Here is a 15,392-nt window from a genome sequence, read left to right on the forward strand (position 1 = left end):
TTGTCCACGTCCCCCGAGATTAGATTATCATCTATTTGTATCTACTCTCAGCACCCAACGGGCTAAAACATCACACTTCACACGGTCACATCCAAACCCACTTGGCATCACCACGGAAACCCTGTCTGTTCTCTTTAAGAAGCATTTATTCATTATTTATTTTCTTTTTTTACGAAAGGTGAAACAATGAGGAACAGATTACAGAATCATATAAAACATAACAGGGAATAGTCCAGACATGTTTTGGCACAGACACATTGAGCAGTTATACTGAGAGCATCAACGGACGATCAATTCTCGTGTGATCTTCACTATTTACATGCAGAGGACTCGATGTCTACTGCTTGTAACCATTTAACTGGAGAGTACTCTGTGCCAAACTTAGCTGGAGACTCAATCACAATCTCTACTCGAGAATAAAACGGTACAGGTGCAGCCCTCTTACCCACCTCCCGTCCAACAATAGAGCAAATGTATACACTGCAAAAAGGTGCTCACATTTTTGGAGCCTTTTAAAAGAAAAAGGAAATATTTTTGTTTGACCACTTTTTTCATTTTAAGATTGCCATCGTCCTTAACAATGAATTAGCTTGGCGCTTAGTGCCACATACGAGTTAGGGAAGTCAGGAAGTAGGCCTACTGAAATAGGGACAATTCATTATTGGTTTGTTGACAGCAAGACAAATAACACCAGCGTCATACTTTTCCTTTTTCTTTTGGTTATTATTAGATTTGATCTATTCCTTCCCCCACCGCTGCAGCGTCAATGAATTGAATGTGCTGGATTTTGTCGGCACGTTGAGCTGATTCTCCGAAGGCAACTGAATGCATCTGAACCTGAACACCTCAGCACCGTTTGCCTTAAGTGTTTATGGGAGCTTGTTGTCGGAGGAGAGCTCGGTGAGTGTAAATGTGCTCGTGCACAGAGGGCAATCAGGGAAGGCTTGAGCAGAAGCACTCCAGCAGCTATACCGCCGCTGCGCCGCCATTGACTCGGGCCGAGACACAACTCTGGGCTGAGACACAACTCTGGGCCGAGACACAACTCTGGGCTGACAGCCAGCTCGAAGGAGTTAAGCGGGGGACAGATGGTGAACCAGGCAGATGGGCAATAAGGAGAGAGGGAGAGAGAGGTTGAAGGATGAGGGGGGGATGATGGGTGGATAAAGGCGGAAGGAGACAGTCGGCTGGATGGAAAGGAAACAGGCGTTTTTTAGGGAAACGAATAAGCTGACAGGGGCAGAGGCACGCAGGCGGAGAGAAAGGGTGATAGCCGGCGTAGATGGATAGGGGAAGTAGACAGTGAGAGGTAAGAAAGTAGAGGTCACAATGGAACCTGACAAGAAGTGTTTCATCGTAATTTATCATCCGTGCCAAAGGGCCAATACTAAACGTCCCCCCCCTGCAAAAAACGCTAACTTTTTCTCTCTCTCTCCCTCTCTCCCTCTCCAGCCCTTGAATACCATAATCTTAACACGTCGATGGTGACCAAGAACTATTGGGTGATAACAGGTAAATAGCTCTTGCACACACACACACAAAAGTGCTACTGGGTGATCAGCGGTAATCAAGAGCAGTTAGCCCTGACGCCCGTTGTTGTGCAATTCAGCAGAATAGTATTGGCTCTCTCATTTTCCTCCCCTGTCCTAACAAACCCACCCCCCGCCACTTCTCTCTGCTCACTGCCTCTCTCGCGCTCTCTGTGCCCAGAGAGTCTATAGCTGTTATGTCCCTGGGAAAACCTATTGATGTATAATTCATGGCTTCTTGACTGGGGCAGAGGGAGAGATCACTTCACATCACATCACGGCCGGGTGTGAATGATGCTGAAGTGTGTGTGTGTGTGTGTGTGTGAAGTCCGTCCAGTGCTCTGTCTCACTTATAGCCCCTAGTAAGAGATGCGCAAAGGAGCAAGATTGATGTGAGCACCTGTGTGTGTGTATATGTGTGTGTGTGTTTGTGTGTCGCTGCAGCTGTAATAGAAGTTTCTGGGCAGCTTTTAAATGGAAGGGAAAATCATCTTGTCTTCTCTAATATTCAAGTCATCTCCTGTCTTTTGTTTATCTCTCCCCCTATCCTCCCTTGTTCTCCTTAATATCAATGCCTCTCTTTGATATTATCTCCACACTCTCCTCATCTCCTCCTTTTACCTATTTCTCTGTCCCTCTCGCTTTCTCTGTTCCCTTTCCCATCCTCTGTCCCTTCACTCCGTCTCTCTCTCATCTCTCCTCACAGTGATCCAAGATGTGGAGAACTCCTCACTGGAGGCCAACTACCAGAGCTTTGCCAGTCTGATGGAGCAGCGGCTGGCTGAGCTCTTCCTGGTCGCCGGCAGGCAGGGCCCTCGGACGGCACGACCTCGGCGGGCCACCATCGTGGGGAGCTACACCGTGCAGGTAAATGGGAGTGAGATTCTTGTGCATCATTGTGTGCCTTAGTGGCGGAGACGGGATTGCGTTTGTACATTTCTCTGCTTTAAAATAACTAGTTTGCGCCTTTCCAAGTGACCACATCTTTGTCAACTAAATTATTTTTATTTATTTTAACCACGAATAAAATGAGTCCTAGCACAATGGACTTAAGGCCTACATTTCAAGTAAAAGAAAATAAGAATACAATCTGAATAAATTAAATAAAAAGTTCCTCTTTTAGAAAAAGTGCAAACAGAGGTTTGCGCAGCCCTTTCTCTTTTTTTATAAATTGATATTTCTTTCTTCTTCACTTTTTAGAGATATAAATGGGCCAGTAGTTTAAATCATGGCTTGAACAAAGAAAAGTGCCGTTGTCATGCACATGTGCAGGTGCTCATTGGTGAGCCTGGACTGTCGAAAATACAACAATGCTCTGTCTCATTCATTTATCAGAAATTGGCAACAGATTCAGCTAGAACCGTCACTCCCTAGGGGTCCGAACCGCCATCTGTCAATTGGTGATGCCTGATCTAGTAGATGTGGAAATGTCATTGGATGACTGTAAGAACTATGACCTGCTGGTGCTAGATTGTAAGTCATAGGAACACCAGGTCAGTAGGATTCTTCCACTGAGGACCCTAAATGTCTACATGAAATGTCATGGCAATCCATCCAATATGTGTCAAGATGTTTCAGTCTTCAACAAAAATGGTTCCCATACAGTCAGTGCCATCAATAGAGCCCCACTGCTGGCAAGGCACTTGGTTATACATATGTATAGTGAGGATAATCATTAGTCAGATTCAACACGACTATTGGCTTGACAGTTCTACATTCAGCACCCTGGACAGCACCGTTTTGTGAGCAGGGAAAGTTTTGAATTGAAATTTTGATTATTTTCTGCACCAAGGAGGTTTGTTTGTCTTTGTCAGATGAACATGCGTTATTTTTCACTAATAGAGGCAGCCTCGGTGGAGAGTTGTCCGAAACATAACATAGAAAGATAATTAGAGCCGGAACGAATAATTGATCAACAGATAAGTAATTTTGAATTTTTCTTAACTTTAACGGTTTTAATTCCAGTTTCGTCATCTTATCTTTTAGTAAACTGAATATCGGTGAGTTTTGGACTGTTGGTCGAAGAAAACAATCAATTTATTGTCATCAAGTTGGACTTCATGAGTTTCACTTTCACATGTTTCACCTTTTTCTAACATCTAAAGACCTAACAAGAAAATATTCCGCAGATGAATCGATAAAGAAAATAATTATTACTTGTAGCCGTATAGTAAATTTGATAATTACTTGCATCGAAAAAGGTTGCCCATAAGTCATTGTCTTTGAAAACTGTCCCTGCTTTGCCGCACAATCTCAAACATAACAAATAAATAGACAAAAAGTATTTTTTAATACATGCTAAACATATCTTAAGTCTTCTGCAAGTAGATTTTCATCGTTTTTAAATAAAACCAATGGCAGCAATGAACACCATGGAAAATAATAATAATGTGATTTGTGATTTGTTTGTACTGTTCTAAGAGAGTATGGCCACTTAAAAATAAGCCAATGTTGGCTTAATACTGAGGGGTGAAGATTAGGGATTGAGGCACTTATAAGCACAGACAGAAGTACAACGGTTTGTGTGTACGTTATTATTGTTATTATTTCCCTCCCCTGCCAGGTGTTCCATATTGAGCAAATTAAGACAACGACTGACTCTTCCTGGGCTTTATGCCTCACACACCCTCGAGCCTTCATGGGAAGTCACAGATGACCAGTTGTATTGCTGCAGAAATGAAGGAGAGGGGGGAGGGAATCATCCAGCCATTTAATATCACACATCCTTTCTTTTTATGACAAAATCAAATTACCAAACTTGATTAAACCGTGTTTGTCAAAATTTAAAAAAAAATGTTTGATGTATGATGAATGGAAATCGAGACTTTAGTTATTCTCGAGTGTCTTCCCCAAGTGCAGTTATCTCGCATCAAATGGTTCATCACGATCAAAGCAGCCGAGCCGATTCAGAATTTTGATTGGGCCACTGTAGATATGGAAGTGATTTCTTTGTCTGTTGGTGTTGATGAGATAAAGGATTGTGTATGCCATCAGTCTGGCTACAGATGAAATGTTGCACATGCAACAAGATAGACTATGCCGAAGACGCTCTTTGTTTACAAAATGCCATTATCAGCTGGAGATGTTGGACACTTAGTTTGTCCCCTTCCAGATGGTGAGCATGCGTCGGCTGCCTGGTCCCAAGAACCCGGCAGAGATGACCTACTACACCCAGCTGAACGGGGCACCCATGACTGGATCCACCGCTGCCAAGACCCTCAGCAGTCTGGACTCCCAGACCATGGCTCTGACACTGGGATACTTTGTGCAAGTGCAGGCCGAACGTAAGCTTGTTTATCTTGCTGTATATTTGTGTGTGGAACATAGCTAAGCTAACTAGCTAGCTAGCAAGCCAAGGTAACGGCCAATGTTGGTCACGTACAATGTGCAAGCAGTTCGTCAAGCAAACTTCGACAATCGATTGAAAAATGATTGAAAAATGATTGAAAGATCATTGAAAAATCATTGAAAAATCATTGAAAAATCATTGAAAAAAAGCTTAATTCTCGCAGTTGACTACCGTACGTATTTATTACAAAATAAAGTCTCATGGTGGATGAGTAAAGGGACTTTGCCTCTCTACACTAATGAAAACATAGTTATTCAATTCAATTCAATTCAATTTATTTTTGTATAGCCCAAAATCACAAATTACAAATTTGCCTCAGAGGGCTTTACAATATGTACACGTTTGACATCCTCTTGTCCCGGAACCCTCACATCAGAACAGGAAAAACTCCCCAAAAACCCCTTTAACGGGGAGGAAAGAGGAAGAAACCTGTGGGAGAGCAATAGAGGAGGGATCCCTCTCCCAGGATGGACAGTCGTGCAATGATGTCATGTGTAGAACAGGATAGTGAATTACAACACATTCAATGTAATTACAGCACATTCAATGTATGACACAGCCACGACAGGAGGCAACACCTGGTCCAGGTTTAACCCGGATACACAGGAACCTGTGAGGCGAGAAAGCACAGAGACTCTGGTGAAGAAGCAGGTCAATAATGTGCATTAATGGTATCAGTAGTATGAAATAGTAATGTGAGTAATAATAAAAGGGATATTAGCAGTTGGAGTCAGCAGGGCCATGGTAGGAGGAAGGACCAGGGTCCAGATGAAACCAATGCTCCATGGAAACCTGTGAGGAGAGGAAGCACAAGGACTCCGGGGAAGAGACAAAATGAGTACTGTGCATTAATGGTGTCGGTAATAGGATTAATAATGTTAACAATGAAGATCGTAGTAGGTGTCAGCAGGGCCATGGCTGGTTGAAGAACCAGTGTCCAGATAAAACTGCGGTCATCCTGTGAGGCGAGAAAGCACAAATACTCCAGGGAAGAAGTAAAGTTAGTAATCAGCATTAATGGGACATCAATGCATACAGACGGAGGTGAAGAAGAGGAGGAGAGAGGTGCTCAGTGTAGGAAGTCCCCCTGTAGTTTTTGCCTATACCAGTTTGTCCATGGGCCGGTCCAAGGCAAGCCAGAGCCAGCCCTAACTATAAGCACTATCAAAGAGGAAAGTCTTAAGCCTACTCTTAAATGTGGTGAGTGTGTCTGCCCCCCGGACTGAAACGGGAAGCTGGTTCCACAGAAGAGGAGCCTGATAACTGAAGGCTCTGGCTCCCGTCCTACTTTTTAAGACTCTAGGAACCACAAGTAACCCTGAATCACTGGATCGCAACTCTCTAGTAGGGCAGTATGGTACTATCAGCTCTTTAAGATATGATGGAGCCTGACCAGTTCGGGCTTTGTAGGTAAGTAAAAGGATTTTAAATTCTATTCTAGATTTTACAGGGAGCCAGTGCAGAGAAGCTAATACAGGAGTAATATGATCTCTCCTCTTAGTTCTTGTTAGTACACGAGCTGCAGCATTCTGGATCAGCTGGAGAGATTTAAGAGACTTATTAGAGCAGCCTGAAAATAAGGAATTGCAGTAATCTAGTCTAGAGGTAACAAATGCATGAACTAATTTCTCTGCATCGCTTTGAGACAGGATGTGCCTGATTTTTGAAATATTATGTAGGTGAAAAAAGGCAGTCCTAGAAATAAGTTTTATCTGAGAGTTGAAAGACAAATCCTGATCAAAGGTAACTCCAAGATTCTTGACGGTGCTGCTGGATGCCAGCGCAATGCCATCTAGAGAAACTATATCATTCGATAACTGATTTCGGAGGTGTTCTGGGCCTAGTAGAATAACTTCAGTTTTGTCTGAATTTAACATCAGGAAGTTGCAGGTCATCCAGGTTTTTATGTCTTTAAGACACGCTTGCAGTTTAGCAAGCTGGTTGGTTTCGTCTGGTTTGATCGATATATATAACTGAGTATCATCTGCAAAACAATGAAAGGTTATAGAGTGTTTTCTGATAATATTGCCTAAAGGAAGCATATATAAGGTGAACAAGATTGGTCCAAGCACAGAACCTTGTGGAACTCCATAACTGACGTTGGTCCTCATTGAGGCTTCATCATTTACATAAACAAACTGAGATCGATCCGATAAATAGGATCCAAACCAGTTCAGTGCGGTTCCTTTGATGCCAATATAATGTTCCAGTCTCTGCAACAGGATGTAGTGGTCTATAGTGTCGAACGCAGCACTAAGGTCTAACAGGACAAGAACAAAGACGAGTCCTTTGTCTGATGCGATTAGAAGGTCATTAGTTATTTTTACCAGTGCTGTCTCTGTGCTATGATGCTTTCTAAATCCTGACTGAAAATCCTCAAATAAACTATTGTTACACAGAAAGTCACACAACTGATTTGCAACTGCTTTCTCAAGGATCTTAGAGAGGAAGGGAAGGTTCGAGATCGGTCTATAGTTGGCCAACACCTCTGGATCCAGAGTGGGCTTCTTAAGAAGAGGTTTAATCACAGCTACTTTAAAGGACTGTGGTACATGACCTGTTACTAAAGACAGGTTGATGATATCTAATAAAGTTGTGCTAATTAATGGTAGCACTTCTTTAAGCAGCCTAGTCGGTATAGGGTCTAAGAGACAGGTGGACGGTTTAGACGTAAAAATTGTTGAAGTCAGTTTGTCAAGGTCGATGGGAATAAAGCCATCTAAACATATATCAGGGTTTACAGCTGTTTCTAAGGTTACTCTATTTGTGGAAAGATCGGTCGAGGGCAGGAGATTATTAATGTTCTCTCTAATAATCATAATCTTATCATTAAAGAAGTTCATAAAGTCATTGCTACTGAGGTCTATAGGGATACTCGGCACAACAGAGCTATGACTCTCTGTCAGCCTGGCTACAGTGCTGAAGAGGAACCTGGGGTTGTTCTTATTTTTCTCTATTAACAATGAGTAATAAGCTGATCTGGCATTACGGAGGGCCTTCTTATATGTCTTAAGACTATCTCGCCAGAGTAACCGAGATTGTTCCAAGTTAGTGGAACGCCATGTTCTTTCAAGTTTTCGCGATGTTTGCTTTAATTTGCGGGTTTCAGGGTTATACCATGGAGCGAATCTCCTTTGTTTTACAAACTTCTGTTTTAAAGGAGCAATAGAGTCTAGTGTCCTTCTCAGTGAGCGTGTAGCACTGTCGACAAGATAATCAATCTGGGTCGGACTAAAGCCAGCACAGTAGTCCTCCGTCACATCGAAGCATGGTATTGAGTTAAATACAGACGGAATCGCTTCTTTAAATTGAGCTACGGCACCATCAGATAGACATCTAGTGTAGTAACTCTTGCTTAACGGTGTACACTCCGTTAGTAAGAATTCAAAAGTTATTAGATAATGATCCGACAGAAGAGGGTTCTGTGGATAGACTATTAAATCGTCTATGTTAATGCCATAAGTCAGAACCAGGTCGAGAGTGTGGTTAAAACAGTGAGTGGGTTTCTGTACATTCTGACAGAAACCAATCGAATCTAATAATGAAATAAATGCAGTACTGAGGCAGTTGTTCTCGACATCCACATGAATATTAAAGTCACCTACAATAATTACTTTGTCTGTTTTAAGGACTAGACTTGATAAAAACTGAAAAAATTCCGATAGAAATTCAGAATACGGACCCGGGGCCCGGTACACTATCACAAATATAACTGGCTGTATTGTTTTCCAGGTTGGGTGTGAAAGACTAAGAACCAAGCTTTCAAATGAGTTATAGTCTAGTTTAGGTTTAGGGTGTAATAATAGGCTGGAGTCAAAGATGGCTGCTACTCCACCTCCTCGGCCGGCGCCTCGAGGAATGTGAGTATTGATATGACTTGGAGGAGTTGATTCATTTAGGCTGACATATTCATCATTACTCAGCCAGGTTTCAGTAAGACAAAATAAATCAATATGATGATCTGATATCAGCTCATTTACTAGTAGAGCTTTAGATGACAAAGATCTGACATTTAAGAGTCCACATTTAATTATCCTATTTTGTTGTACTGTTGCGGTAGTTTTAACTTGGATTAAGTTATTTTGTTTAACTCCTCGATCGTTTATTTTTGATTCAATTAATTTAAGTGGCCGTGGGGCAGACACAGTCTCTATGTGGTGTTGCGTGAGTAACTGCTCTAATGGAAGCTCAGAGGAGTGTGTAAGACTGCAACTCTGCTTCCTGGTCTGATCTCTGGGTTGTCATGCACCAGGTCCATACAGTTATGGATATGATATTTCCTTTCTGCCAATAAATCGCACTAAATCCCGCACACTGAACCTGGATAACATTTCTATTAGCGCTGGATATTTTCTCTCAGATGTGCAGTCTCGGTTGAGAATTTCTTCGTAGCAACCCCCTGCAAACTGGCAAACTGTTGTTTTTAAATTTGGGTTTGTGTGCAGATTCAACAAACAGGTCACCTGTTAATTTGGAGGATTTTTATTTTGCCTCAGACGGAGCTGTTCCCCCTGGTTCTAGTCTTTATGCGAAGCTAAACTGACCTGCTTGGGGCTGCATTTCCATATTTCCGTACAGATATGTGAGAGGTGTCAATCTTCTCATTCTGTTAAAAAAAAGCATACAAGCATATTTCCCAAAATGTTGTACGATTCCTTTAAGTCCAAGTCTTATTTGTATCAATTATTCATCATGTTTTTAAAATAAATACATGGTTTATTGACATTGAAATTCAATGTCAAAATATGCACATATGTTCTATTCCCATTTGTTCATGTACTTGCTGATTCATTCCAGCTATAGAAATAATAGGCTTAAAAATAAGACTCTTCTCTGTTTACCTTTTGCATATTTACACAGAGATTTACACAGAATGCATTTGCATGTAGCCATTATGGAAATGCCGACATACATATTTTAGATGCAACTCACAGAACACACTTCTCATTCAGCAGCAATTGTAGAGACACCACATTGCCGGACATCTTAAGGATTTATCTGTTGAATTCAAGTACCGTGACATTACGTAGGTTTTTGTTTTTCCATACATTTCCACAATGCCCTACAGTGTGCACCCAATCAAGCTTCAGAATATCGATACAAATTCAAACTCGCATTCAGAAAATTGTAGTTGTGTAGACTTAGCTGCTGATCCCTCTCACCGTTTCTCCCTCAGATTTCCCCAGAATCTAAAATTAAGAAACTGGAGAGGTACCAACAACAAGCCTTTCCAGCCCCTCCTAACAGTGCTCAGGCCGGGAACTGAACACAATGTTCTTGTAAAATGAATTTAGTATGCCTTAACCGGCTCAGTGGAAACAAACTGTCCTTCAAATGAAAACACGTCTCTTTGGCAAGTTGTGTTTGGCAAGGAGAGCTCAAAGAAAGATGATTTAAAAAAGATATTCAAGCGAAAAACAAGCACGTTTTTTATGTTGTAATTTAAAGCTTATTTCTGGATGTAGATTTCAAGTCTACAAATTTGTTTTCTTTCATAACATTTCTGTCTATATTATACAATTTTGGTGCCAGTTAAATACAAATTTTGAGATTTGGGGAAAATAAGCTAATTTGCTTTGTTGCTGAGAATTAGATGAGAAGATTGATACCACTCTCATGTCTCTGCGCTAAATATGAAGCGACAGCCAGAAGATGGTTAGCCTAGCTCAGGATAAGGGAACAGGGGAAACTGTTGGCCTTGTTCTTCCCATGAGTAAAAAAAAACCACCTCCCAGCACACAAACAAACTAAAGTATGGCGATGATGATAGCTTTTTATGCCATTTTACATATTTATATCCATCAGGAGAATAACACAATATTATGAAATTGTGTAATGTAATGTAATTGTTCTATTTTTGATGGACCTTGTGCCTAATGGACAAGTAATGCAGGTGCATCTTCACTAAACCGAGCACTGTCCTTCACTGCCATTGATGTGGAAATAGACTTCCAAGTGCTATTGTTATTTATTGTTGCCGCTTCTTTTGCTTACCATTTTTCTCGGAGCTTATCAATAACACACAAAAATGAGTTTGCAGTATTTTTCCAGCCCATCAGCTCCTTCTTCCTCTGTATCCTCTGTATAAGTGGGAACTGTCAATCTAACTTGAACTACAAAAGCGAGAGGAACAAAAATAGGATATTATAAAAACGAAGAGGACATATTTCCCCCCCTCATCCCCAGAGGAAATGACGCCCTTGATTGTACTGAACAGTGTTTATTTCTGCTTGTCTTTTCGTTGCAAAGTGTGTGCTTTGTAATCACTGGAGGGTCATTTAGCAGATTCACCGCTCAGGAATGATGCACAATCAAATCCTGAGGAATGATATTTGTGTATTTGTAGCTGTGGTAAAGACGCCGCCCACCAACCTGTGGATCATGGCCGTACTGACTCCTCTCTTCCTGTTGATGGTGGTGATCGTCATGGTGTCCTTCATTCTGTGCAAGAGGAACAGGGTCATCTTCAAAACTGGCGCCTTCAGGAACTTCAAAACGCGCTCCAAGGTAAGACCGTCCAACTGAATCCCTTCCTCCTGCTCTTGTTTACTGCCTTATGTAGCCCTTTTCTGTCTTTCTATTGTCTTCTATTATTAATAATAATCAGTTGTGTCCTCCCCAAGTCTCACCCCAAAATGTTCAGACAGCACTGCTTCACCTTAACTTTTCCCAGAAGCCAATTCCGCAGTGATATTTCAATGAAGATTACATAACTTCTGATTGAGTGACACGTCACACTGCAAAGCGATTGTCTTAAGTTCTTTGTCCGGTTCAGAAAAATAGAATCCAATCTGTGCGGGCCCGGCTCATTTGTTCTTTTGCTGCCCAAGAGCCCGTGGTCATCGCTAATCGTGCATGCTTTGAAGGCTAATCGGCCGAGGGAAAAAAATGGACAGGGCTCAATGTAGTGGAAGTGAACCTTAGGGTGATGTTGGCCCTTTTGCGACAGCAGCGTTCGCTCGACATCAACTCATTTGAGTTTGAAGAAGAATCAATCACTTCAAATGAGTGAGTGTGGAATAGATTGCCACTAGCTGGTTGGATCAGATGGGGTCACGGTGCGGCGCATGGCGCCAAAACTACAGCTGCTTATGTCACTGCAGTCAGTGAAGTGTTAAACAAGCGATAAGATTGCCAACCTCATTTTGCTCTGAAGGCTCTTGACGTGACTCGGTTGTGATCAGAATTCCATCATCCTGAAGTGTGTTTGACATTTGATATCATGATTAGACTGCCGCTCCGGCAAGACTAAACCGTCTATTGGCCGAGCTCTGGTTGGTCAAACTTTCAATACCCAGCAAAGGAATCTTCTCAATGTTATGATTAAACCAACACGCATAATATTTCTGTCTTCAGATCAAAGAAGACTTAAACGCTCTGACTGTCAATAAAATGTTTCCTAATCTTCTGAGCACTAATAGAAAAAACTTGTATCGCTATAAATATCTGTACAGTGTTTCTGATGCTCCTGACGGAGCAAGCAATTACGCCTTTGTGGCCTGACATCAAAGTGTACCCATAATGCAGTGCTGTTCTGTGTGAACGAATAAACAGAACATGCAACAACTGCTTAGCCAGATTATCAAAACTATTTTATTTTGAGGTAAAACCAAAAATCGAAATGTTGTTATTTGTTAACTATGTGCTCGAACAATTACAGTCTGTATGATGCGGTAAGTTGAACGAGGAAGTCGGTCTGCAAACTGTGGGGAGAGATTCAACTGTTAGCATGTTTACTGACGGCCGACCACCAATGGCTTGCTAGTAGATAAGCTCGTGAGGCTAACGAACGTAGTCTGCTGAAGAGATGGCCGTTTCCGTTGGTCATGTGACCCTTCTCATGCAAGTCGTAGTGGTCCATCGGAACTCTTTCCGACCAAGGAGTTCTGAATAGTTCTGATTGCCAGAAACAGAGTAGGAGGTCAAAAAGAAAATTGAGCAACAAACCAGCAGGTCACCTGTTTTGGTCTATTCATAGGACTTGTTTACTATGATAAAAAAACAAAAAGACATATGCCTTATCCTTTAAAACCTGATCGTCGGACTGCTCATGTTTCTCGCTCAGTCGCACTGCTTTTTTTTTTTAGCAATGTCAAAAAATCTTCCCACATACCAGCAGTTTATTTGATTATAACAATGTTATTAACACAGGTAGGAGTGATCCAAGCTATGAAAACTGAACGCATCTGATCTTATCCTATCATCTGTCATTGTACTCTATTCTATGCTGTAATTATCTTAACCCTTGCATGACCTTGACCTTCCAACTCTCTCCCTGTTTAGACCTCATATCGAAGGGAGGGCAGTTACCACCACCAGGTATTCACGATACCCTGGTTGGGTGGATTACTGAACTAACTATTGAATGCATTATTGAATGAATGGGTTGCTGTGTTGTTTGCTGATTTTGACCGACTGTGTTGATCGACTAGTGCCTTGTGGGCTGCTTATTTCTGTATGTGCTGCCTGTTGTTGTTGCTGGGTAAAATTGTGCATGTGGCTACTGTGGACATGACTTATTCCTCCATCCTCACTGGCTGTAGGAGATCAATAGGAGGAGAGAGGAGGGGCCAGTGAGGAAAGGTGTAAAAAAAACAACTAAAATAATAGGGGTGTAAAATTCACAAGCACGTACCCTCAAGATTTAAATTGTTTTGGTTCGAGTCGATTGACTGAATTAACAAGGAGGGACAAGCTTGTAAAAACAGGCAAATGAGCTGAAATCCGCCGTCCAGAAGAAGCCATTTTTTAACCGGGGGCTCGTAAACATGAATAGCGGAAAGGAAGGATTAAAACCTGCGAACCAGACCAATCTATTTTTATTTGTGTAGCATCCATAAAAAGTGACTCAAGCTTCTGTCATCGGCCTAGACTGCCTATCTGCCAGCTCCTTTCCCTTTCAAGCCAGCCGTTTTGTCCTCTCTCCTCCCACATTGGCTCAGCAGGAAACCAACACGGACCCCCAACCCAATTATTTTTTCGATGTATGAGGTTCTCCACTGAATTACCCAGAGCAATGGCCACAGAGAAGGGATGAAAAAAGAAATAGCTGAAACACTTTGAATTACAAAGAGCCACGGCTACTGTTGCTGTGGTGGAGCATGTCAGCGGATCTGCAGGTTATTTCGGTCCAGCCTCTCCCGTCGTTATCCCCCAAGAGGCAAAGTGTGGTGAATTATCGGATGGAGTGATGGATGGGAAGGCAGGACATTTTTTGTAACAGAACGGGTGTCAAAAGCGCAGCAGCCCAAATACATGTTGTCCCCGCTTTACTGTATCTCCTTATACTACGTTATTATATCAACATTTAGATATCCCAGCTCTAAGGTCTTGTCTGCCTTCACGACCCTTTGTAAACATTTAACATTATGCCGTGTTTTGCGAGAGAGCGCATCAAATATTAAAGAGTCCCGAAATATTAGATTAGTTAAGTGGTGCCGTGAGGCTGCAATCACTGTTCTTATCCACAGCGGTATTTACCCCCCTCCAATCCCAAGCAGTGGCATGTATGAGCAAGTGAGATAAATATTTCACACAGGGATTTCAGTTGGGAAGAGCTTATGTGGCAAACTGGAGTTAAACACTTCTGATTAAAGCACAGCTTAAAACATTTTCTTGTTTTAAAATAAGACCAAACGTGTGCATGGAAAGAAGAAACATTCCTTTATTAGTCCCACAGTGGGGAAATTATTCTCTGCATTTGACCCATCCCTGTATATATAGGGAGCAGTGGGCTGCCAATGACAGGCGCCCGGGGAGCAGTTAGGGGTTCAGTGTCTTGCTCAGGGACACTTCGACACAGGACACGGTGCAGCCGAGGATCGAACCGGTGACCTTCCGGTTTAGACCTTCCGGACAACCCGCTCTACCCAGTAAGCCACGGTCGCCCCCGTCTGAAAGACTTACTGGTCGCTGTAATGGGTCCCGCTGTCCATACTGGCCGTGTTTTCGGCTTTTGCAGCCGATAAACACTCTGATATGTGGCAGGAATTGAGGTGATAGTCTACCCAAACTGGGCACGTTGCCATAATGTGGTCAGCATCTTAGACCCCTCAGCACCCATAAAGCACAGGGATCCCTTTCTAAAGGTGATTCCAGTCTAAGAGCCAAAATCCGCTTCTTCAAAAGTGAATGCCCCTCTTTCTGTGTCGCTCTGAGCTGAGCTCCAGGGGAGGGATTAGTAAAACAAGGGAATTTCATACTTTAAAGACTAATGTTGGAAGATACCCACCTGATTTACTTCCTTTGGCTTCAGCGCTTTGTTTTGTGGATTTTGACCGCATTTTCTTACTCAACATACTCCCAGGAAATCATAAAATTGGTGCAAAACAAACCCTAACTTTTGGCCACACCCAGCATCACTCATGGTTGTGGTTGGGTGTGGTCCGAAGTGGGAGGTGAAACAGACTTGCAACTTTTAAACAGAGATTTTCAGCCTGGCGTTGGATTACTCTTTAAAGGAATACGTCACCCCAAAAATGATCATTTGTATTTCGGTTACTCGTCGTGTTATC

General features: G+C 42.2%; 1 protein-coding gene across 1 annotated transcript in view; it reads left to right on the plus strand.

Annotated features, from left to right (window-relative positions):
- The window catches only part of kiaa1549la (KIAA1549-like a), a gene marked incomplete at its 5' end in the record, with an annotated part of 101,663 nt that overhangs the window by 53,100 nt on the left and 33,171 nt on the right, over window positions 1-15,392 (plus strand). Inside the window, 5 exons of the mRNA XM_079293488.1 lie at window positions 1,453-1,512; window positions 2,236-2,396; window positions 4,642-4,813; window positions 11,225-11,385; window positions 13,162-13,197. Of these exons, the coding sequence (XP_079149614.1) occupies window positions 1,453-1,512; window positions 2,236-2,396; window positions 4,642-4,813; window positions 11,225-11,385; window positions 13,162-13,197 (590 nt within the window). The remainder of the gene's footprint in view (window positions 1-1,452; window positions 1,513-2,235; window positions 2,397-4,641; window positions 4,814-11,224; window positions 11,386-13,161; window positions 13,198-15,392) is intronic.

The sequence above is a fragment of the Melanostigma gelatinosum genome (assembly GCF_949748355.1).
Source record: "Melanostigma gelatinosum genome assembly, chromosome: 1".
Taxonomy (NCBI): domain Eukaryota; kingdom Metazoa; phylum Chordata; class Actinopteri; order Perciformes; family Zoarcidae; genus Melanostigma; species Melanostigma gelatinosum.